Below are 22,930 nucleotides of genomic sequence, written 5' to 3' on the forward strand. Positions count from 1 at the left end.
CCAGGCTGAGCCGCAGGCTGGGAAGGCGAGGCACAGCCGCCACGAGCCGCCCCTCGCGCCCTCGCTTGGCGGGCACCGTTCTGCGGCCAGATGCTGGCTGGGTGCGCCGTCGCCTTGCTCTGCCTGACCTGGGGCACCTACCAGAGCCTGGCCGTCCCCAGGGTCACGGAATGCAGCCTCTCCTGTTCCCAGGTGAGCCTGCCCCTACTGGACTCTCCTATGAGGGGCCCTGCCTCCACCTGGCTGGCCACTGGCCTGGCCCAGCTACACACGCGACTCAGAGTGACCAGCAAGGGGCCCGGGGCCCAGGGCGGTGGGTGGTCGGAGGCCCACAGCTCCCCCGAGGTGGTGGCTGACCCACGGTGCCAATCGGGGAAGCATTTGCCAGGAGCGTGTGGGGCACCAAGGCCCCGTGAGTGTCCTTGCCCGGGGAGCCATGCTGGGGCACGGCCCCTCCTGTGTTCACAGGGCTGTTTCATCATCCGGGGTGCGGGCTGGGGCGGTGTCCGGGCTTGTGTGGACGCCCAGCTAAGGAAATGCCGTGGGCACCAAGCTCATTCTGGGCGGGAAGGCGCCACGGGGCAAGGATGTGGCTCGGAAGTGGTGTCCTGGGACTTTCACTGTCCCCGTGGCGCCCCAGCCAGCAGCACCCTGTCCTCAGAGGTCCCCCAGCTCGAGACTGGGCCGGGGGCCGGGGAGCCCCGGTTACGGGCCCTCCTCCAGGTGGGGGTCAGCGGGGACCGGGGCAGACACAGGGCAAGCAGGCTCGGGGAGCAGTGGCAGCTGGCACCAGAGCTCGGGGGACACTGGGACACACAGTCAGCCCCGAGTCAGGAGGCAAGGCAGCTCCCCAGGGCCTGGAGTGCGTCCGGCAGAGGGTCCAGGGAGGGACAGGGCAGGCTCCGGGGGCCAGGGGTCAGGCAGAGCCTCAGAAGTGGGACTCAGGTCCTGGGTGCAGGGACCCATGGTGGGTCCTTCTGGTTCCTGGTGGGACTGGTAGGTGCAGAGGGAACAGCCGGCTGAAGTAGGGGTGGGGCCTGGTGATGGTGAAAGGGTGGGCTGCTTCAGGGGCAATGTGAGGTGGAGCTGCGGGACTGGGTCCCAGACCTCCAGGGAAGGAAGAAGCCAGGATGAATCTTAAGACGCAGCTGTAGCGCCTGGGCCCAGGCCGGAGGCATTCTCTGGGCTCAGGGAAATACGGGAATTTTGAAATACGGGGTTTGAGAAGCCCAGACACGGAGGACTGGTGTTGGGACAGCGGTGAGGCCGCAGCGGTGTGCAGGGGCTCCCTCCTTGGGGTGGGCCTGGACGGTGGGGGAGGGGCTGCGGGGGAGGGAGAGGCCGGGGGAGCCTCCCAGCCCGCCGCGGCCCCCCACCCAGGGAGAGGGCTGGGCCAGGGCACCGCCTTGGCACCCAGCTGGGGCGGCAGGGTCAAGGGAGGGGGCTGCCGGATGGGGAGAGAAGAGGACAGAGCCTGAAAGGCCCGGGGGAGGGGCCGCTGGAAGAGGGGCTGGGGGAGGGGCCCCGGGGAGGGGTCAGGAAGCCCAGGGTGGTGGGCTGCCTCGGGCGCCTCTGAAGCCCCTCACCCGCACAGAGACCCCCGCAGCGCTCTGGGCCTTGACAGCCTTCAGGCAGGGCGGGGAGAGGAACCGCTGAGCACGGGGCGCCTGGGGCTGGAGGGCGGTCAGGGCCCCGCCCCAAGCACCTAGGACCCTGTCCTCCCCCCCTATGGGGCGGCAGGGTGAGGACCAGGCCCGCTGGGCCCCTCCCCACAGACCGCCCCCCTTGCCGACTCACCTGGGAAGCCCCGAGAAGCCCAACGGCGGAAACCCCCAAGGGTGGGGGGTAGGGCAGGGGCAGCCGCTTCTCCGCCCCCGCGCCCCACCCCCCACCCCCGCCTCGACGAAAGGCGCAGACCTGCCGTCTCCCGCACCCGCCATCCCCAGCTCCCCCGGGCGCCACCATCCACCGGGGCTCTCTGACCTTGACCTTTGCCCCAGGGAGGTTCTGGGCACCCAAGGGCCAAGCACCAGACCGCACCCACCCCCACCAGTAACCCAGGGCTGTGGCTCTGTGGTCCTCAGGCACAGGGTGGTCTCCAGGGGTGGCTGTGGGGGCCAGGACACAGGTCAACCTCCCCACTCCCTGGAGCCCCCGCTAGCTTGGGAGGGGGTGGACTCAGGCCACAGGGATGCGGGGGCTGGTTCCAGGCCTCAGGGCTGTGGGAGGAGCGAGGTGGCCACGCAGGGCTGTGGCCCAGGCCCGCGGCCGCCCTGCCTTGCTGGGCTCGCCCCGCGCCGCCTGCTGGCCCCTGGGCCCGCTGGACTGGCCGTCTCACCCTCCGCCTGTCTGCTCGGTCAGGTTCTGGGAGGGGCACCCAGGCAGGTGCAGCCCCTTTGCCCAGCCGGGTCCCCCCCCCCCGCTGCCCCCGGTCACCTTCCTCAGCCCGAGGACCATGGGCAGTCCCCTGGGGTCACCTCAGTGGGGTTTGTGCAACTGGGGGCTGACGGCCTTAGTGTCTCAGGGGGATGTCATGATCAGAAGACCGGGGGGATGAGGGGTGACGGTGAAAAGGCTGGGGCAGACAAGGTGCCTGGGTGGGGACAGGGGGCCCAGAGTCTGGGGCTCAGCCAGGAGTGACATCCGGTTACCCAGGTGTTAGCATCCGGGGTCACTGGGAGAAGCTCAATACCATCCTTGCAGCTTTTCTATAAACCTAAGATTACTCCAAAATGAAGACTATTTAGGAAGGGGGTTAGCACTGGAGATGGACCCCCAGGAGTGCCTGCCCCCTAGACCCAGGGAGGAGGAGCAGACCCCCACCCCCACCTGTGCCGGCAAGGAGCCCCCAGCTGTTGGAGTGCCCCGCCCGCGAGAGGGCCCCCACCTTCCCGAGCCCCCTCATTTCCCACGTGACCCAAGGCGTCACTGCCTGGCGTGAGCGGGTCCTTGCCACCTGCTCTCTCCCTGCACCCGGGCCCCACCCCGCCAGCTCCGGGGGGTGCTGCGGGGCCTGAAGGTCCAGGGGCGCAGGTCACCGGCTGGGGCTCTGGGGGTGACACGAGGCGGCCGGCTGACCCCTCACTCCCTCTCAATGTTCTGTCCGCAGGGCTTCGCCTGCAAGAGCCATGTGAACCGTGAGTACATCTCAGGCCCTCCTGGTCCCCGTCACCCTCTCCTCCCATGGCCGGGGTCTCCCTCGCAGGAGTGCTGACACCCCCTCCACCTCACCGGGCAGAGTCATCCCTGCCGCCGCCTGGGGCAGGAGGGCACGGCCCCCTCCACGCCCAGCTGCTGGCTTGCTGGACACGGGAGGCGCGGGTTCCTATTGGAATTTGTTGCTTTGTGAAGTGGCCACGCCAGTCTCCACCTCACCAGCAATACATGGAACCTCCACTTTCTCATCACATGCCCCGTTTTTGCCTACCTTAATACGACATCTTATTTTAATAGCTTTATTGTCTTTGCAGACACTTTATATTTTATTTAAAAAGGGGCATAAGGGACACAGTGGAGGAAGGCATGGTAACCCACTCCAGTATTCTTGCCTGGAGAATCCCATGAACGAGGAGCCTGGCAGGCTACAGTCCATGGGGTCGCAAAAAGTCAGACACGACTGAGCGACTTAGCATGCATGCACGCAAGGGATGTAGAATATATAAGCAGAAAAGTTCCAGTAAATCTAGCTCCAAAGCCCTCTTAGAGAAATAAATGCTATTTATCCTAGGAAGACATAGTTCTAGACATCTCTGTAGGCAAATATACTGTTCCTGGATAAACAGATAACAAAGATTTTATAAAAGTGAAATTACTTTATTCCATTTAAAATCAGTATTTTAATTTTACTTTAATAGGAAAAACCAAAGAAATGGCTAAACTTTAATTGACTGTTTCTTCGCCTCGGGAGGGGTTACTTCTCGAGGACCCCCCAAGGTTAAGGAGTGGGATGATGAGACAGGACGCGGACCCCTGAGCCAACGGCCTGCCCCCACCCCAGGCAGGCCCCTGTCGCTGGTGTGTCTGACCGTGGTCAGCGGTTGTGGTGTTGAACGGCATCATCAGGTCACAGCCTGTGCCTAGACCCTCCCCAAGGGTGAGAAGCCCGAGGCCCCCCCGGTGTTTCTGCTGAGGGGCCTGCAGGCTTCGCTCCGGCCTGGGCCGGGCCCTTTCCTGGATCCCTGTGAGCTTCCGACCAGACGACCGGACGATGCCATTGTTCCGTAGCCTCAGGGCGTTGAGCGCAGGCCTCTGCTCTGGCAACACCACCTCTGCGTGCATCGCCAGCTTCCTCTGTTCCTGTCTTTCTCCGTGGCTTTTGCTGTGATCATTCCAAGTCAGCCACATCTCCTGATTTACCGTCTTCACTGTACTTATTTGACCCGAGATGAGGTGTCTGGCTCCCGCGCCCCGTCTCCACTGAGCCCCCTGCGCTGTGACCACCGCGCTGGGCCCGCGTGTCCCTGACACTGTGTCCCTTCGCGGTGGATGTTCCCTCCGTCCCGCCATGCCGCTCTCTCCCCCCACATGCTGTCTTCATTTCCCTCCTTTCCTTCCTGTCTGTCCTCTCCCCCACACTGTTTTTATGTTTTCTACACTCCATCGTCTCTGACGTTCCTTCAGTCTTGGTCAAACGTGGGCAGCTCCCTATGGACCCCCAGATTACTCAGACCCCCTCCTCACTCACTGACCCCAAACCCATGGGGTTTCCCCCGCGGACCTGCTGTGTGCAAGGGCCAGATGTCAGGATGGCCCCAGGCATGCTGGGGGGATGGGGAACTCGGCCGGGCAGGTCCTGGGGGGGGTGGGGCTGCGGGGAGGGGCCCTCGGCTTCTAGGGGACCTGGGGGCCATCACGGTCTCCCTCCCTCCCCCTCCCTTCTCTCGTACCCCAGTGGGAGCCGTGAAAATGCAGGACACCCGCCCGGCCTCCTTCTCTCCAGACGGGGGGCGCAGAGGGGGCTCGCCACGGATTCCTGGGCTTTGTCACCCCCCAGCAGGGCTTCTGGGGGCGGGGTCCCCAGGCACGGACACAGCTCCTGCCTGGGTGACGCTCTGGCCTGGCCCACGTGCTCCGTCCGCTGCGGGGGCAGTATGGGTTCTGGCAGGTGTGGGGGGTATTTTGTGAGGGACCCCCCCCACACTCCCGTCTCCGTTTGTGTGTCTCTGACAACACAGATCTGCGTGGGCTCCTCCCGTGGTGACAGCAGTCACCCCGCGTCACAGCTCTTCCCACTGTTCCTCCTCCTCAGCCTCGGGCTGAGAGTCACATGCTTCGGTTTCAATGCAATAGTATTCACACGCCTCCCCTCTCAGGATTTCGTGAATTGGAGGGGATCTTTTAAGAAGTCTTCCCCGTTCTGAGGTCATAGATACTTCCTCTCTGTCTTCCTGTGTTTCTCCATTAAAGTTTTGGTTCTCAGACTCAGGTCTTTGGTTCAGCTAGCGCTTGTTTCTGTCTGCCATGAGGCAAGCGCCCAATTGCGATCTTTGCTGCCTGGAAATCCCGCGGTGGCCACACCAAGTGCCGGACGCCTCCACCCCCACCCCGCCCGTCTTCAGACTTCCACGCTGTGCGGGCGGTTCCCCGAAGGCCTCTACTCCTGAGCGAGGCCACCCTGAGTCCTGGGGGCCCCTCCTTACGCCCCCCCACCATCCTGCGGACCTGCACACGGAGCCCATGGATGAGTAGATCTAAGCTGGACGCTGACTTCTGGGGGGGTGACCCTTCGGCTTCATTTCTTTCCTAAATTGTCCTGGGAGACGGCAGTGTCGTTGAGGCGGCCCTGAATCCAGATGCAAGAGCATGGAGGGCATAAAACAGAAGCGGGGTCCACGCTCCAGACCCCAGAGACAGGCCCCAGGGCCCCAGGTGGGAGGAGCAACAGAAGGCAAAGGGGAGTCTGAACGCAGCAGGCGGTGAGCACCACTGGGGAGCACACAGCGCCTGCTCAGGAACCCCTGGGAGGCGGCCCTGCAGAGGAGCTCCGAGAGGCTCCAGGACAGCAGCGGCAAGAGAATGAGGACCAGGGGAAGGAAGAGCTCGGAAACCGGACGGCAGAGCACGTCCACCCAACACCAACAGCAGAGGGCGCTGTGTGCAGCGAGGAAAGCAGAACCCAGCTGCGGCTAAAAGCGCGGAAATCGCCCTTCACATGAACACGGCCAAGGGGGACTCTGGGGACAAGCCCCAGACGACTTATGAGACTGAAAAGAGAATGAGGAACAGAACCAGGTCCCAACAGGCAAGGGAAGTGCACCAGAACACCCTGAAAACCCACAAGTGTAACTTTTCATTTCAAAGTGGTTTAAAATAGCCAGTTCAGTGCAGTAGCTCAGTCATGTTCAGACTTCAGATTCTTGGCGACCCCATGGGCTGCAGCACGCCAGGCCTCCCTGTCCATCACCAACTCCTGGAGTTTACTCAAACTCATGTCCATCGAATCAGTGATGCCATCCAGCCATCTCATCTTCTGTCGTCCCCTTCTCCTCCTGCCCCCAATCTCTCCCAGCATCAGGGTCTTTTCCAATGAGTCATTCTTCACATTAGGTGGCCAGACTATTGGAGCTTCAGCCTCAGCATCATTCCTTCCAATGAATATTCAGGATTGATTTCCTTTAGGATGTACTGGTTTGATCTGCCTTCCAAGGGACTGTTAAGAGTCTTTTCCAACACCACAGTTGAAAAGCATCAATTCTTCGGCACTCAGCTTTCTTTATGGTCCAACTCTCACATCCATACATGACTACCAGAAAAACCATAGCTTTGACTAGACAGACCTTTGTTGGCAAAGTAATGTTTCTGCTTTTTAATATGCTGTCTAGGTTGATCAGAGCTTTTCTTCAAAGGAGCAAGCGTCTTTTAATTTCATGGCTGCAAAAAAATAATAATAATTTCATGGCTGCAGTCACCATCTGCAGTGATATTGGACCCCAGGAAAATAAAGTCTGTTACTATTTCCATTGTTTCCCCATCTATTTGCCATGAAGTGATGGGACCAGATGCCATGATCGTTTTTTGAATGTTGAGTTTTAAGCTAGCTTTTTCGCTTTCCTCTTTAACTTTCATCAAGAGGCTCTTTAGTTCTTCAATTTCTGCCATAAGGATGGTGTCATCTGCATATCTGAGGTTCTTGATATTTCTCCTGGCAATTTTGATTCCAGCTTGTGCTTCATTCAGCCTGGCATTTTGCGTGATGTACTCTGCATATAAGTAAAATAAGCAAGGTGATAAAATACAGCCCTGATGTACTCCTTTTCCGATTTGGAACCAGTCCATGTGTCCGTGTTCCATGTCGATTCTAACTGTTGCTTCCCAACCTGCTTACAGGTTTCAAAGGACACAGGTGAGGTGGTCTGGTATTCCCATCTCTTAAAGAATTTTCCACAGATTGTTGTGATCCACACAGCCAAAGGCTTTGGCATAGTCAATAAAGCAGAAGTAGATGTTTTTCTGGAATTCTCTTGCTTTTTGTATGATCCAACAGATATTGACAATTCGATCTCTGGTTCCTCTGCCTTCTCTAAATCCAGCTTGAACATTGGGAAGTTCTCAGTTCATGTATTGTTGAAGCCTGGCTTGGAGAATTTTGAACATTATTTTGCTAGCATGTGAGATGAGTGCAATTTTGCGGTAGTTCGAGCATTCTTTGGCATTGCCTTTCTTTGGGATTGGAGTGAAAACTGGCCTTTTTCAGTCCTGTGATCACTGCTGAGTTTTCCAAATTTGCTGGCACTTTCACAGCATCATCTTTCAGGATTTGGAATAGCTCAGCTGGAATTCCACCACCTCCACTAGCTTTGTTTGTAGTGATGCTTCCTAAGGCCCACCTGACTCCACACTCCAGGATGTCTGGCTCTAGGTGAGTGATCACACCATCGTGATTATCTGGGTTGTGAAGATCATTTCTGTGCAGTTCTTCTGTGTCTTCTTGCCACCTCTTCTTAATATCTTCTGCTTCTGTTAGGTCCCTACCATTTCTGTCCTTTATTGAGCCCATCTTTGCATGAAATGTTAGAATACTCAAGAATTGGATACAGATGTTAAAGAACAATAGGAACAAAAATTAGGAAATTTCAGAAATGAGGTGACAACACTCGGGCTTAAAAATAAAGGAAAAATCACTGCAGAAATGAAGACTACGTTAGAAGTAGTGAATAGACCCAATATTAAATACCTTGAGAGAAATAGAAGGTGAAAAGGAGATTTTGTAAAAAATCAAAAAGAAATGTCATATTGTGTTTGAGTAGACTCCGGGAGTCAGTGATGGACAGGGAGGCCTGGCATGCTGTGGTCCATGGGGTCACAAAGGGTTGGACACGACTGAGCGACTGAACTGAACTGAACTGATAGTAGAGGGAACTATATTTAATATTCTGTGATAAACCATAATGAAAAAGAAAGCTTTTTTAAAGAAAGAATGTATCTATATGTATAACTGAATCACTTTGCGGTACAGCGGAAATTAACACAACATCGTGAATACACTCTATTTCAATTAAAACGAGATTACAAGGGACTTCCCTGATGGCGCACTGGACTAGAGTCCAATGCAGAGCTCGGTCCCTGGTCCGGGAAGATCCCACACGCCTCAGAGCGACGAAGCCCGAGCGCCACGGCTCCTGAGCCTGGGTGCTGCAGCGGCTGCAGGCCTCGTGCCCTGGAGCCCGTGCTCCAGAACGAGAGGAGCCAGAGCAGCGAGCAGCCCACGCACCGCGGCAGAGAGCAAGCCCCACTCAGCACAACGGAGATAAGTCCTCGCACAGTCACGGAGAGTCCGTGCAACCAAAAACGAGTAAATAACTAAAAATGCTGAGAAAAGAATACAAGTGCAGTTTGAAAAGAAAAATAATCAAAAAGAGATGCAGTGACATGTCAAGAATAGCAGATGCTGCAGATGGGCAGAGGAAGTCCAGAATGCGGGTGCTGTGAGCCCCTGGAGGAAAGTGAGCCGCAGAGCAGACACGCAGAACTGCAGCTCAAGGACAACAAGCAGCCTCAACACTCGGCGCTGAACGTGAAGCAACAACCCCGAATACGTGACGTGAAAACTTACTCGAGCAAAATGGCTGGATGTCAAAGAGAAAGTGAAAAATCTGTGGGCATCTAAGCAAAAAGAACTTAGCAATTCAAAATGGAAAGGAAAGTACATCAGATTTTTCAAAGAGCCACATTTTACCCCAGAAGAGAATGGACAGCAAAACCATAGCAAGTCGTCTGATGACTATAGACACAGTTCTGTGTTATAATCACGAAACCCGCTAGGAGGCCAGATCTTAATTCATCCAACCACTCAAAAAGAAACGATAATTATGTGACTTGATATGGGTGCTTCTGCTACAACAGCAATTATTACAACATATAAATGCATCAAACCAGCACGGCGTACTCCTTAAGTTTACACAATGCTACACAGCAAATATATTTCCATAACAGGAAACTGGCCTTCAGGCATGAAGATACTGACAGGCCGGGACTGACGGACTCTTGTCCCAAGGGCCCCTCCTAGGGAAGGAGCATCCGACCACGAGACCCCAGGAGGGGTCGGATGGGAAACGGGGTGAGGATTTAACGCAGGGCTGTTTGCAACACTGAGAACATGCGTGGAATGGGCGACAGCTCGGCATCCACAGCTGCGCACCCTGACCGTGCAGACAGGGCCCTGCCATAAACACCAGGAGAGACTGAGGCACGTCTATGCAAAGACAGGCTTCCGCTCTTGCCCGCCCGCCCTGCGGCTCGTGCTGCGACCCAGACACACCGTTGGGAACACGGCAAAGGGCGGGACGCAGTTTCACGGCGTCCTCCCCTGTGTTCTTGAGAGTCAAGCCTGGAAGAAAGCAGATGCTGAGGTCCTGTGCAGAAAGTGTGGTGAAACCTCCGTCCTGAGTTGGTGAGCAGTAGGACTGCCCGAGGCACCGCGCTAAACCTGCGTGGCCCAGTGGAGGCTCGTGGACCCGTCTGCGGCGTGTGTCTCTTCCGGCCTCCCTCTGGGCACTCTGTCTCCCCAGCGAGGCTGCTCATCTCTCACGTGTCTGCTGCAGGGAGTTCCCTGGCTGTCCAGCGGCCAGGGCTCTGTCTTTCCCTGCTGCCGGCTGGGGTTTGTCCCTGAGTGAGAACCTAAGATCCCACAAGCCACGCAGTGTAGCCAAAAAAAAAAGTCTGCTCCGTGCCCCTGAGGAACGCCTCTGCCATCCCCGGGCCAAGGATTCAGGCATCTCCCCGCAGACCGGGTTCCCATTGTTTCTGAGTGGGACCGGGAGTGACCTATGACTATCGGGACCATTTCTAAGTCCCAGACTGAAGTTCCTTAGATCTCCCGCAGTGCACAGCAGCACTGGGAGCTGGCCCCCAGGCCTGCGGGGGCTGCAGGCTCTCCAGGAAGCTCCGCGTCCCTGCCGTCCTGCTGGGCCCAGGGTTGGAGGAGGCAGCAGGTTTCTCCCGATCTGATCACCAGACGGGGCAGCCCTGGGCCTTCTGGTCCAGTCGAGAGGCAGCCTGTCCCCCGCCCCCCGCTCCCTCGGGTTTGATACTGAGGACCCTGATGCTCCTATCAGCTCTCACGGGCTTTGAGAAGTTTTTTCACATGTATGTATTCACATGTATATGTAAGTTGTCTATGCCTGTCTCCCACATGTATGTTTACAGGTATGTTTCATGTGTTCCACATGTATGTTTTCATGTGTGTGGTTTTACATGTGAGTTTTTTACGTATATTTTTCCCTCCAGCACTGTTAGTTCTCAGTGGAACCGGCCCAGACAGCGCGGGCCCCTGTGGGACGCAGAAGGAACCCCCGATGGCTTTTCAGACACACGGAGCCGTTCTCTGTCCTCCTGCCCTGACAATGCACAGTTAAATTCACCTCCGTGTTTCACCGGTCCTGTGTTCTCGGTTCCCTTTGTAACCCACTTCTTCCTTCTGAGTTCATATTTCTCCTTTTTAAGATACAGCCAAGCTGTTAGGCCTTCTGTTAGTATGCCTCTGGTTTACTGTGATGGCTTTAAACCTTCAAATGAGATCAAATGTATTTACTTCTCCTTAATCTTTATGAAGAATTTGGGGTTCACAACGCCTTCCACACAGTCACAATGAGGTCGCTCTGCACGGCCTGTGGGGTCTTAGTTCCTCAGCTAAGGACTGAATCCATGCCCAGGCAGTTCAAGTGCTGCGTCCTAACCGCTCGACCAGCAGGGAAGTCCATCGCATCACTTTCTTCTACACACCCTCTGGGTTGTGAGCTTAACTGGGGACAAGAGCCTGTTCTTACTTTTATACAGTCAACTTCTTGGCACCCGCGGTCACCATGCTCTTCTATGGCTCCACCCTTTTTTCCTTCTGACTCTGATCCTTTGCTTGATTGGCTGGAATAGGTCCTTGTAGTTCTCCAGTAAAGGTCAAAAGATGCCGCCTTCTCATTTTCTGCACAGAGGAGGACGTTTCCACACACACAAGGGGCAACCTAGATGAGAGAGGGTTCTGAAGCTCCAGGCTCTGAGGATGCACCTCTCAGCAAGGAAACGTCAGGCTGGGGACACAGCACTCCTCACCCCCACCCCCCACCTTGCCAGACTAACCCCCCACTCCCGGGCTTGACCACGAGCCCCTGGAGCCTCCTGCAGGCAGCCTCTGCTCCAGTTCCAGCCACGGCCCTTGGGAACTGTCCCCCCGGGACGCTCTGAATCACCCACCTGACCCTGCACCTCGTGTTCATCAGCCCCAGGGCAACAGCGGGCTGGGTGTGCGGTGGGGGCCAGGCCAGCGGGGCAGGCCACAGTTCACAGCTCTGACCAGCGGGGAGGATTTTACCCCCATTAAGAACTGCCAGCACATGTGGCTAGGAAAAGGCAGAGCAACTACCCACTTAGTTTGGCCACCTGATGTGAAGAGCCGACTCACTGGAAAAGCCCCTGATGCTGGGAAAGACTGAGGGCAGGAGGAGAAGGGGGCGACAGAGGATGAGATGCTAATCACCGATTCAATGGAGATGAGTTTCAGCAAACTCAGGAAGACAGTGAAGGACAGGGAAGCCTGGCATGAGCAGTCCATGGGGTCACAAAGAGTTGGACACGACTTAGTGACTGAACACCAACAGCTACTCGCTGGCTTTATTATTCTCTAAACCTGCGTCATCTGGGGAGGTGGGGTCCTGCAGCCCCGCCCCCTCCACGTGGAGGACCGGTGGACATGTTGTCGGTCTCCTCCTTGCTGAACTTGGAAAGCTCCTACGAGTTCTGCACAGAAGCTCCTTAACAGGTGCACGATTCGCAAATATTTCCCCCCAGTCTCTGACTTGTCTTTTCTTTCTTTACTGGGGTTTTTCAAAGAGCAGAAGTTCGAAAGCTTGATGAAATCCAACTTACCCATTTTTTCTCTGATGGGTCACAATTTCACTGTTGTGTCTAAGAAAATTTCGCCTTACCTAAGGTCATAGAGATTTTTAAAAACAGGTTTCGTTTTGAAAGTTTGGTAGTTTAGGTTTTACATTGAGTCTGACAGTCCATTTGGGATAAACTCTACATTCTGTGAGAGCTGTGGGCTAGAGTCCGCTGTTTGCCTGCGGACACAGAACTGAGCACCGTTTGCTGGAAGGACTGCATTCCCCCTGGGCTTGAAGCATGCTTGCCAAGAGTCAGGCACGCAGGCCTGGAAGGGGGTGGGATACTAGGCCAGTGGGTTTTGTCTCTCAGTCCTGGGGAGTCTTTCCCTATCATCTCACTCGCGTGGCTCCCCAAAAGAAGTCTGCCTCTCCCCTGCCTTGGTTCCGCTGTGCCTCACATGTCTTTCCCTCTGGTAGCTTTACAGTTTTCTCTTTACTCTGGCTTTGAACAAACTGACCGTGCTGTGCCTGTAATTTCTTCATATTTCTTATCATTCATCGGGCTTCTTGGATCTGTGAGTGTATAGTTCTCACCAAGCTTGAAAATTTTCTATCCTTTTTTAAGGAGTTTTTTCACTCCCTCATTCCTTCCAGGACTCTAACTACACGTACATTAGATCACCTGAAGTTGTCCTTTAGCTCCCCGAAGCGCTGTTTTATTTCCTTACCATTGTCACCACCATCTCCACCATGACCATCACCACCATCATTACATCATCACCCCATGACCATCACCACCACCTCCACCATCATTACATCATCACCCCATGACCATCACCACCACCATCATCATTACCTCATCACCCCATGACCATCACCACCACCTCCACCATCATTACATCATCACACCATGATAATCACCACCACCTCCACCATCATTACATCATCACCCCATCACCATCACCACCACCATCATCATTACATCATCACCCCATGACCATCACCACCACCTCCACCATCATTACATCATCACCCCATCACCACCACCACCACCATCATCATTACATCGTCACCCCATGACCATCACCACCACCTCCACCATCATTACATCATCACACCATGATAATCACCACCACCTCCACCATCATTACATCATCACCCCATCACCATCACCACCACCATCATCATTACATCGTCACCCCATCACCATCAACCACCACCTCCACCATCATTACATCGTCACCCCATCACCATCACCACCACCATCATCATTACATCATCACCCCATGACCATCACCACCACCTCCACCATCATTACATCGTCACCCCATCACCATCACCACCACCACCTCCACCATCACCACCATCATCCCTCTCCACCTACTTTTGGGTGTTTTCTATTGCTATGTCAAGTTCTCCAATCTTTTTTTTTCCAATGGCTAATCTGTTATTAATCTAGCTAATGTATTTTTCATCTCAGACATTGCAGTTTTCATCCTTGTAAGTTGGACTTTTTTTGAAAAAAAAAAATCTTTCATGTCTACCATTAACTTTTTGAGCATGTGAAATGCAGTTATAATAATTATTTTAATATTCTTGTCTACTAATTCTAACACCTGTGTCAGTTTTAATTAATAGATTTTTTTCCTCATTCAAGTTGTTTTCCTGATTCTCTGCATAACTTGTAATTTTTTATTATATGGTAGACTGGGGTTTTTACCTGGCTTCACAGATGGCTCAGTGGTAAAGGATCTGTCTGCCAATGCAAGAGATACAGGAGACGTGGGTTCAATCCCTTGGGCAGGAAGATCCGCTGGAGGAGGAAATGGCACCCCTCCAGCGTTCTTGCCTGTAGTCCACAGGGTCGCAAAGAGGCGGAACCTGTGTGACTGAGCACACACGCACGCTGGATATACACTTTTATCCTCACAAATATTCTTGAGTCTTTTCTGGAATACAGTCAAGTTACTTGGAAACAGGTTAATCCTTCTGGGGTCCTTCTTTCAAGATCTGTTAGGCGAGATCAGACCAGTGACCACGGCTAGTTATTTCTCTTAGGAAGCAAGACTCTTGCGTCCGCTGCACCGGGGCCCCGTGAGGCCCAGGGTCTGCAGTCAGGCTGGGAGCAGGGACAGCCCAGCCCCACGGGCCGACAAGACTCTGTCCCCAGAGCCCCTGTGGCTTCTTCTCTTCCTGCGCTCCTCAGTCCACGCGCGCATCCCTGCTCTGCCAAACACTCCCCCCCGCTCTCTGCATCGCGATCCTCCCATGCTCATCCTTCAAACTCTGGCCACTTCCGGTCTTTTGCCTCTGCCCAGATCTGCCCCACTTCTTCTCTCGGGGAGGCACCAGGCACCCTGAACACCGCTCCCCCATCCCCGACAGCACTGCAGGACAGCAGGCTCCGGGAGGCTCCCGGGTTGCCCCTCCGTGGGCATCACCGTCCTGCATGTCCTCACACCTAGGGTCTTGAGACCACACTTCGCCTGCTGTCCAGGCCGAGCTCCGTGACTCCACCTTGACCTCAGCGGGGTCCACAGCTCTGGTTTCTTTCCCAGGAACGTTTCAGACCTCACAGTTTCTGCTGCCTCTTTGAGTCACGTCTGATCTGGTCAGGTCAGGGCTCCGCTGAGCGATGGGCCAGCTCTTCTGTCTGGGTCTCAGCAGCAGTGCCTTGACCCCCTTCTCCAAGGTCTGGGAGTCCAGCCACCGTGGCTGCGGGGACCCCTCACTCCGGCTCCTCTTGCTGTGAGGGTAGACGGCCTTGCGTGCACCCTCTGCCCTTCCCCCACCCTCATGCATTCAACCGGTCCCCCTGGTCCCCCGTGTCCCCCTCCCTCTGAAGCACAGGAAGGGCCTTGGCACCTTTGTCCTTTGCTTCCCCTTGACCGTCAGCCCGAGGGCAGGTCTTCCTGCCATGCTGCCTGGGGTGTGCCTGGGGCCTGGGCACTGCTGAGCCCACACACCGTCTGACGTGTCACCTGACCGGCATGCCAGGTCCTGAGTGCCAGAGGGAACCTGGGCTGCCAGCTCCGTGGGGTGCAGGGCTCTCCGGGGCATGGTGGCGACCATGGAACTAACCCCATTGACTTTGAAGCATCTGCCTGCAGATCAGGCAGAGCCAAGACCAAAAACACCGCTCAGCCCTGGAGCCTGAAAGCTAGACCCCAGCTGCCTGCATGGCGCTCGGTCTGGCCCCAGCTTCCAGGGCCCTGACGACTGGGGCCAAGCCATCTGTGCCGGTGCTGCCGCCTGACCACGGACAGGGTGGCAATGACCTCGGGTTCAGGCCCAGGCGCCCCCTGCAGACCTGTGCTGCTGCTCATCCTTGGAACCCATAGGGCCAGCCGGCATGCCTGGGGGGGCCACCTCTGCCCCTTTGCCGGCCAGGTGGGGGCCCCGCTCCTGGGCCCAGCAGTCAGCTCTGCACATGGTGCAGGTGGGACCTGGGCCCACCACTCGCCCAGGGCCTGGCGCTCTGACGGCACTGGGGCAAGTAGGGAGGACCCCCCCCATTCTGTGCAGCCCCAGAGCCCCTCCCCACCTGGCCACCTGCAGGGAACCAGCAACCCTGGCACTTAGCCTCCCTCTCTCCCCAACAGAAAATATTTTCAACAGCTTCTGCCGGCAACCCCCAGCACCCATGCCCAGGTCCGTCCTGGGGGCCCTGGCGCTCTCCACTGCCATGAAGTGCTCCTCGCCCGGCAGCTGCTCCCTGCTCCTGCGTGTCAATGCCTCCCTCACGCTGCACGGTGACTGGGACGGGTCACTCCTGGGTCGTGGGGGACTCAGGGCTCCTCTTCTCCCCATGACAACCTGAGGGCAGGCTGGGAGACCCTGCTCGCTGCCTTCACAGGGGCCGGCACGGTCTGACAGCCCGCGGGCCCTCTCTCCACAGAGAGCCTGCAGGGCCTGGAGGCCTGCTCCACGAGCCTGGACACCCAGGAGACTCAGTGCCAGGCTGTGCGGGTCCCCAGGGCCTCCCGCCGGCAGGCAGGGCGGCAGGTGAGGCCCGCGTCTGCCCCAGGCCCTCCAGTCCGGCCCCAAGCCTGTGCCCGCAGCACAGCTGTCCCCTGGCAGCTTCTCACTGCCCTCCCCTACCCCAGACTCTGGGTCCCAGCTGTGCGAGGTGGAGCTGGCCTGGCCAGGGGTGGGGGGTAGAGGCCCAGGCCCACAGCTCACCCCGTCCCTGCCCAGCTCCAGGTGCACTTTGACTGCTTCGAGGTGGGCGTGGCCCAGACCCTCTACGTCACCCTGAGGACTGTCCCCCACTTCTGCGGGGTCCAGCTGGGCCAGCAATACCACACGGAAGGTAGGGACCAGGGAGCTGGCATGGGCATTGCCCTCCAGCCTCCAGAGACTGCCCTGGGGCAGGACTCACCCAGGCAGCGGATAGGCCAGGCGGGACAGGTCCCAACAAGTGCATTTGCTCAGTTCTGGGTTGCCGTCTCCCTGGAGCAGTGGGCTTCTGGAAATCACACCAGCAGAGGCCTGGCTGGGGGCGGCCCTGGGGGCGGCCCCGGGGGCAGAGTGGGCTGGGCCCAACACTACCCTTGTTATTCGCAGACTGCAGAGATGAGGACGTGGGGAAGAATGTGCCTGACTGCTTCGGTGAGGTCCCTCCCCAGGTGGGACCCCGGCCCCGCTGCCCCTGGGAAGACCCTCGGGTGGTGGTGGGCACCCACAGGCCTCCTACCAGGCTCTTCCGCCCTCCTCACTTGGGAACTCACGATGGGTCCTCAGGCAGAGACTTCCAAGATGCCTGGGTCTGGCGGGAGTCACCACATGCAGGCTGTCAGGACAGCTGGAGCCCTGTGCGTGGTGACCTCTGGCCCCAGCGTGACCCCTCCTCCTGCCTTCCTACAGCTGAGAAGCTCTCCTACTGGGTGGACCGCAACCGCAAGGTCGTTCTAGTACAGGTGCCGGAGTCTGGGGGCCCTGACTACTACGCGCGGCTCTGTCTGAAGCGGTTCACCTGCGAGGACGCGGGCACCCCAGTGCTGGTGAGCCCCAGCCCCGCCCGCCAGACCCCGCCCGCCCCCTGTCCTCCCCAGCCGCCCCGCCCACAGCCCCGGCCCCGCCCACCAGGCCCCGCCCGCCCCTGTCCTCCCCAGCCGCCCCGCCCACCAGGCCCCGCCCGCCCGCTGTCCTCCCCTGCCGCCCCGCCCACCAGACCCGCCCACCCCTGTCCTCCCCTGCCGCCCCGCCCGCGGCCCCCGCCCCGCCCACCAGACCCCGCCCGCCCCCTGTCCTCCCCAGCCGCCCCGCCCACAGCCCCGGCCCCGCCCACCAGGCCCCGCCCGCCCCTGTCCTCCCCAGCCGCCCCGCCCACCAGGCCCCGCCCGCCCGCTGTCCTCCCCTGCCGCCCCGCCCACCAGACCCGCCCACCCCTGTCCTCCCCTGCCGCCCGCCCACAGCCCCGGCCCCGGCCACAGTCCCAGCCCCGCCCACAGCCCCCGCCCCGCGCCCACGCGCCTTCCCTCGGACGCAGGTAACAGGGAACAGTATCTCCCGGAGGGTCTCTCTGCCCTACAGCCAAGAGTTGTCGTGCCTGTGCCTTGAGGTCAGTAAGGGCGCGGCCTTGACACCCGAGAGTGGACAAGAAGATGGGCTGACCCTGTGCTGATCCCAGCCCCTTCCGCAGGTCTGGTCGGCGACCCCCGACGCGGTGCGAATCCAAACCTGCCCCTTCAAAGATGGTGAGTGCCCTGCGGTGCCGGAGAGAGAGCGAGGAGGGAGGGGTGGGAGATGGCGAGTCCGGGGTCCCCAGGAGTGGGGGCTCCTGGTTCAGAGCGTGGGGCTGACACAAGAGGGGCTGAGAGGAGCGGGCAGGCCCAGCCTCAGCGCCTGAGACGGCTTCGGGCAGTAAGTAGTCAGAACTGTGTTCTGGGCAAGCCCTCCAGGTGGTGGAAGCCCTGCGTGGATGCAAGCGTCCATGTCAGCCAGCGCACAAGCGCACACGCGCTCCATGGCCTGGCCACCTGGGAGAGCCAAGGCCGCGGGGGGCGGGAGGCCTCCCAGAGGCTGCGGGGTGCTCATCGACAGGGCACCCAAGCGGACTGGGTGGGGCCTAGTCCTAAAGCCACCAGAGAAGACACCTGCCCGGGACCCAGCGTGCCGGTCACTGGGCAGGTGCTGGGTCCGGTGGCCAGTCAGCAGCTAAGACAGTGTCCCGCTGACTCCAGCCCTGGGGGAGGGTCCCTGCAGACAGGGAGAGCCTCTGGGACGCCATCCACTACCAGCCGGGGAGCCAGGTGCTGAGCTGGGAGCCCGCCTGCCCCATGAGAGGCCGTGTGAGTCTGTGCTGGCGGCCAGGGCCAGGGGCCCACTGCCTCGAGCTGAAGCACTCAGGCCGGCCGGCCCGCGGCAAGGTGAGTGTCCCCCAGGCAGGGATGGGGGCGGGGATGGACCGCCAGGGCCCTGACGTGAGCGCCCCTCAGGTGCAGTACCCGCTCGTGGACACGCAGCCCCAGCTCTGCCTGAAGGTGAGTGGGCCGGACCACAGCCTGCCTCGTGCCCAGCCAGACAAGGGACCCACGGCCACATGTCTCCCTTTGCCTTGCCTAGCCCCAGGGTCCAGACACCTTGCAGCCCTTCTAACCGTTCCTGGGCCAACAGTGGGGGGCGGGGGTTTGTGACCAGTCCTAGGGGGCCGTGAAGGAGGCCCGCCTGTCGCTGCGCACATAGCCAGACCCTGTCCCTCGGCCTCCCGGCAGTTCTCCACGAGCCTGGGTTTCCAAGTGAGGTGCCCTTTCAAGCAGCCGCGCTTCCCAGGTGAGCCCTCCAGGGGACGGGACCTCCAGGGGAAGGGGGCCTCCAGGGGAAGGGTCCTCCAAGGGGTGGGACCCTCCGAGGGGCGGGGCCCTCGGGGACGGGGGGCGCTCCGGGGGCGGGCCCTCCAGGGTGCAGGCTGGAGGCTGGTCAGGGGCCCTTGCAGTGTGGCCGTAGCCAAGACGGCCCTTTCCTTTGTGTAAACGCCTCTCGGTCAGGGAGGCGAGACACAGGGTGTTGGTCAGTGGTGGGTGGGTGCTGGGCCTCACCCCTGCCCCCCACAGCCTGGAAGATGACCGTCCAGCCCGCACCCACTCCGGGCCGCCTCCGGGTGGCCTTCTTCTCGTCCAGCCCCGCCCGCTTCCAGGTGTGCCTGTGTCACCAGGGAAAGACGTGGCCCCCCGACTGCCGTCGACTGCTCCAGGCCACCCCCGTCCCTGCGGCCTCTGTGAGCCAGGTGGGGTGGGCACCGTCCTGGCGACCTGGGGGTGGGGCTGACCCCCAACTCCCCTGCAGTCCGGAGCTAGGAGCTAGTGCCTGCAGGGGCAAAGGGTGGCGAGCGCCACGGTAACCTGGAGGAGCTTGGTCTGCGCCCCCTCTGCTTGTGACCGACCCCTCCCCCTACAGGGTGACCCTACAGAGGACCCTGCAATGGCCTTTGTGGACATTCCCAGGGACGAGGCCTGCGCACCCAGCACCTGCATCCAGGTAGGTGTGCCTCCCTGCCCAGCCTCCGCCCACCTCCCAGGAGCTGCCCGGGGCCTTGAGCTGCTCTGGGGGTCCCCTCAGCCCCACAGCCTCTCCAGGTGGTGCTTCTAGGGAATGAGGGGCCATGCAGGGCGCGCTGCAGGCTGTGCTGACCTGCTCTCTCTGCCCTGCCCCCACCTGCAGGGCAGGAGGACCGATGTCCAGTTCTCCGCTCCCCAGCAGCTCTGCAACCTCCAGTGCGGTGAGTGCTCAGGCCAGGCCTCAGCGGGGGCGGGGGCTGGGAGGACAGGTGCTCCGGGGCTACCAGGGGTCAAGGGCCGTACCCAGACTGGCCCCTGGAAGCCCCATCTCCCACTCTCAGGCCAGGGGGGGACACAGTGCACAGGAGGTGGAGGACAGAGGGGCCACCGCCTCAGCGTCAGGCCAGGCTTCTGAGCCTTGACTTGGGTAATCAAGGACCCGCTAGGGCCTCACACCAGTCATGGGTGCTGCATCCTCCTCCCTGAGTGTCCACCACCCTGGGCTCTGGTTCCAACTGCCCAGGAACTGGAAGTTCCTGGCCCAGCCTTCGCCCATCCAGGAGTCCCAGATTCCTGGAACCTCAGACTTGGCAGGATGCAGAGGGAACCCTAAACCTATGGGGCCTGGGTGTGGCTCAGAGGGTGACTCCTGCCTGGGGGCCGGGGGTAGGGGGGCAGTGAGCTACACGGGCAGTGGGAGTGAGGAGCAGGCACACTCACCTTCAAGTGCAAACCTTTTCCAGTGCTGAAAAGCAGACAGAAAGAGGGGTGTCGGCATATCCAGGGCTCTCACCTCCCCATCCACTGATGGACAGCTGGGCAGGTCTCGAATGGCCTCTGAGCACAGCTGAGTCTCAGCAATGCCAGGGCACCCCAGTCCCACATCCGCTTCTCCCCTCATCCCACCCCACCACACCACCCACCTCCCTGCCCCAGCAGATCACAGGTCAAAGGGGAGATGGTCACCCCTAAGAGCCTCGTGTCTGGACCGGGCTCCAATATTTGCCAGTGACATGGTGTGGTGGGTGGCCAGGGGCCATGACTGGAGCCCCGTGCCACGCTGGGTGAGTCCTGTGAACATTGAGAGCACCTGGGCCCAGCTGGAGTCGGGGCACCTGGGGGGATACTGCTCCTGGGGTCAGGGTGGACTCCCCCGAAGACGGATGTTGGCCTGCTGCCCGGGCACAAGCTTGGCAGGACTGGGCAGGGGGCCCTGAGAAGGTGGGGTCTCATCTCCCTCTCCTTTCCACCTCATAGTCGGAGGTGGGCTGGGGGGATGTGAAAAGTGAACGTGAAAGTGTTAGTCGCGCAGTCGTGTCTGACTCTTTGCAACCCCATGGACTGCAGCCTGCCAGGCTCCCCTGTCCGTGGGATTCTCCAGGCCAGGATACTGGAGTGGGCTGTCATTCTCTTCTCCAGGGGATCTTCCTGACTCAGGGATCGAACCCAGGTCTCCTGTATTGCAGACGGACACTTTACCGTCTGAGCCACCAGATGGTTGGGGGAAGGGGGTCTATGCCCCCACACAAGGCTGCCTGAGCCAGCCCCCCATTCCTTTCTCCCCAGCTGCCACCCAGGGGACAGCAGCCTGAGGCCAAGTGTCTCACCAAGAAGACGTGGGTGCCAAGCCCGACTGCAGGCATGCGGCAAAGGGCCAGCTCACGTCTGGACAGTCCAGGCCTCTGTTGCAATGGCTAGGCCTCAGGGCATGCAGTGGCCCCAGACTGGGGGCCTGTGTACCTCTCGGGTCTCCAAAGGTCTGCAGCTCCTCGGGCCCTTGGGCCATGCCGGGACTTTGGGTCAGAGGAAGGCCTTCCAGCCCCTCCTGAACCCTGAGTGGGGCCAACAGAATGGCTCCATGGGTAGCCCCTTCCTCAGATGGCCCAGCCCCTGACGCACCCATCTCAGCCTGGTGCAGGCTCCCTCTGGACCACCTGGGGTCAGGGCCAGCATCCCTGGCCCTGAGCAAGAGGTTCTCTGGAGTGCAGGGTGTGACCCCACCCTTCCTGGAGCTGATCAGGTCTGGGGGGCCAGGACACCCATACACGGGCTGGGGTCCACACCCTGGGTGCCCCCGGGGGCCCAGAATAGGCCTTCACCAGCCCCCACCCTTCAAAGACTCTGCTAAGAACCTGAGTGCCCACCACCTGAGCACCCACCCTGCACCCACGCCCCCAGAGCTCGGACCACCTTCCACTCCCCAGGCCCCCAGCCAGGACAGTGCGGTGAGGGTCGGCCACTCCGCTGGCCTCAGGGGCCACCTGCCAGGACGAGCCTTTCTCAGACATGTTGCATCCCTGAGGTCATCACGTGCCGTCATTGCTCAAGAGCCACAGGGGCCCCTTGGCCCTGCAGTGGCATTTCTGTGTCCCAGGCCAGGGGTCGCCCAGCAGTCAGCCGGCTGGGCCTGCCCTCACGGGACCCTCCTGCCAGCTCATAAGGACCACCGGGCCGCCCCGCCGGGCTGCTGTCTGGAGTCACCTTCACCTGACCGGGGGCCGGGCCCCGCCCCTGGGCCTAAGCAGGGCTGCGTCTCCGCATGCGCGCCTACCTCCAGGCCCGGTCTGGGCTGTGCCTCATTAGCTGGACGCAGGCCGCTGGACGTCTCGTCATCGTGCCTCATTAGCTGGACGCAGGCCGCTGGACGTCTCGTCATCGCTCCCTTAGTGCGAGCTGCTGCCCGCAGCCGACGGAGAGGGGTTGGCAGAGCCCACGTGCCCCCTCGCTCAGAAACTTCTCTGCCTGGCTCGCTGCTTCCCTTGAGGACAGGGAAGGGGTCGGCAGGGCCAGGGAGCCCTCGTGGGGACTGGGGGACCACGGGGCCGCGTGTCCCCCCTGAAGCGGGATGGAGGATGTGCTGCAGCTGAACCCCACCCCTCGGCCAGGCCTGGCCCCTGGCAGGCCAGTGGGCTGTGCTCTGGGCTCACGCAAGTGCTCCTGCTGTCCTCTGGAGACCCCTGTCCACCCCAAGTGCCCCCTCTCCATCAAGGCACAGAGGGAGGTGGGGACCAAGGTCCCCATACCACAAGTTCCGGCTTCTCATGGCTGGCCCACCTTGGGGTCCCTGCCTGGGCACAGAGACTGTGGCCTTGAACCAGGACCTCCCTCGGAAGGAAT

At 59.6% G+C, this 22,930-nt stretch overlaps 1 protein-coding gene across 2 annotated transcripts; it reads left to right on the forward strand.

The window, feature by feature from the left end:
• Positions 1 to 12: 12 nt before the first annotated feature.
• On the forward strand, positions 13 to 21,514 carry IL17REL (interleukin 17 receptor E like). Of its 2 annotated transcripts, none has more exons than XM_043882474.1 (16): positions 13 to 192; positions 3,110 to 3,137; positions 15,917 to 16,066; positions 16,213 to 16,319; positions 16,512 to 16,626; positions 16,881 to 16,925; positions 17,181 to 17,317; positions 17,806 to 17,877; positions 17,959 to 18,013; positions 18,522 to 18,685; positions 18,755 to 18,799; positions 19,031 to 19,088; positions 19,370 to 19,542; positions 19,713 to 19,793; positions 19,977 to 20,034; positions 21,380 to 21,514. In XM_043882474.1, the coding sequence occupies exons 1-16, from the start codon at positions 91 to 93 to the stop codon at positions 21,403 to 21,405; spliced, it is 1,416 nt and encodes a 471-aa protein (XP_043738409.1). In that variant the 5' UTR covers positions 13 to 90; the 3' UTR covers positions 21,406 to 21,514. The 2 variants fall into 2 exon arrangements, with proteins under 2 accessions (XP_043738409.1, XP_043738410.1); XM_043882475.1 differs by having other exon boundaries at positions 19,370 to 19,533.
• Positions 21,515 to 22,930: the final 1,416 nt, after the last annotated feature.

Source organism: Cervus elaphus, chromosome 22 (assembly GCF_910594005.1).
Source record: "Cervus elaphus chromosome 22, mCerEla1.1, whole genome shotgun sequence".
Lineage (NCBI taxonomy): Eukaryota > Metazoa > Chordata > Mammalia > Artiodactyla > Cervidae > Cervus > Cervus elaphus.

What these genes read in the sequence shown, in the direction of transcription:
- IL17REL (XM_043882474.1), top strand. Translation starts at nt 91, where the DNA reads ATGCTGGCTGGGTGCGCCGTCGCCTTGCTCTGCCTGACCTGGGGCACC. An exon ending in CTGCAAGAGCCATGTGAACC is followed by an intron (nt 3,138 to 15,916) that starts GTGAGTACATCT and finishes TCTCCCCAACAG; the next exon opens with AAAATATTTTCAACAGCTTC. An exon ending in CCAGCAATACCACACGGAAG is followed by an intron (nt 16,627 to 16,880) that starts GTAGGGACCAGG and finishes TGTTATTCGCAG; the next exon opens with ACTGCAGAGATGAGGACGTG.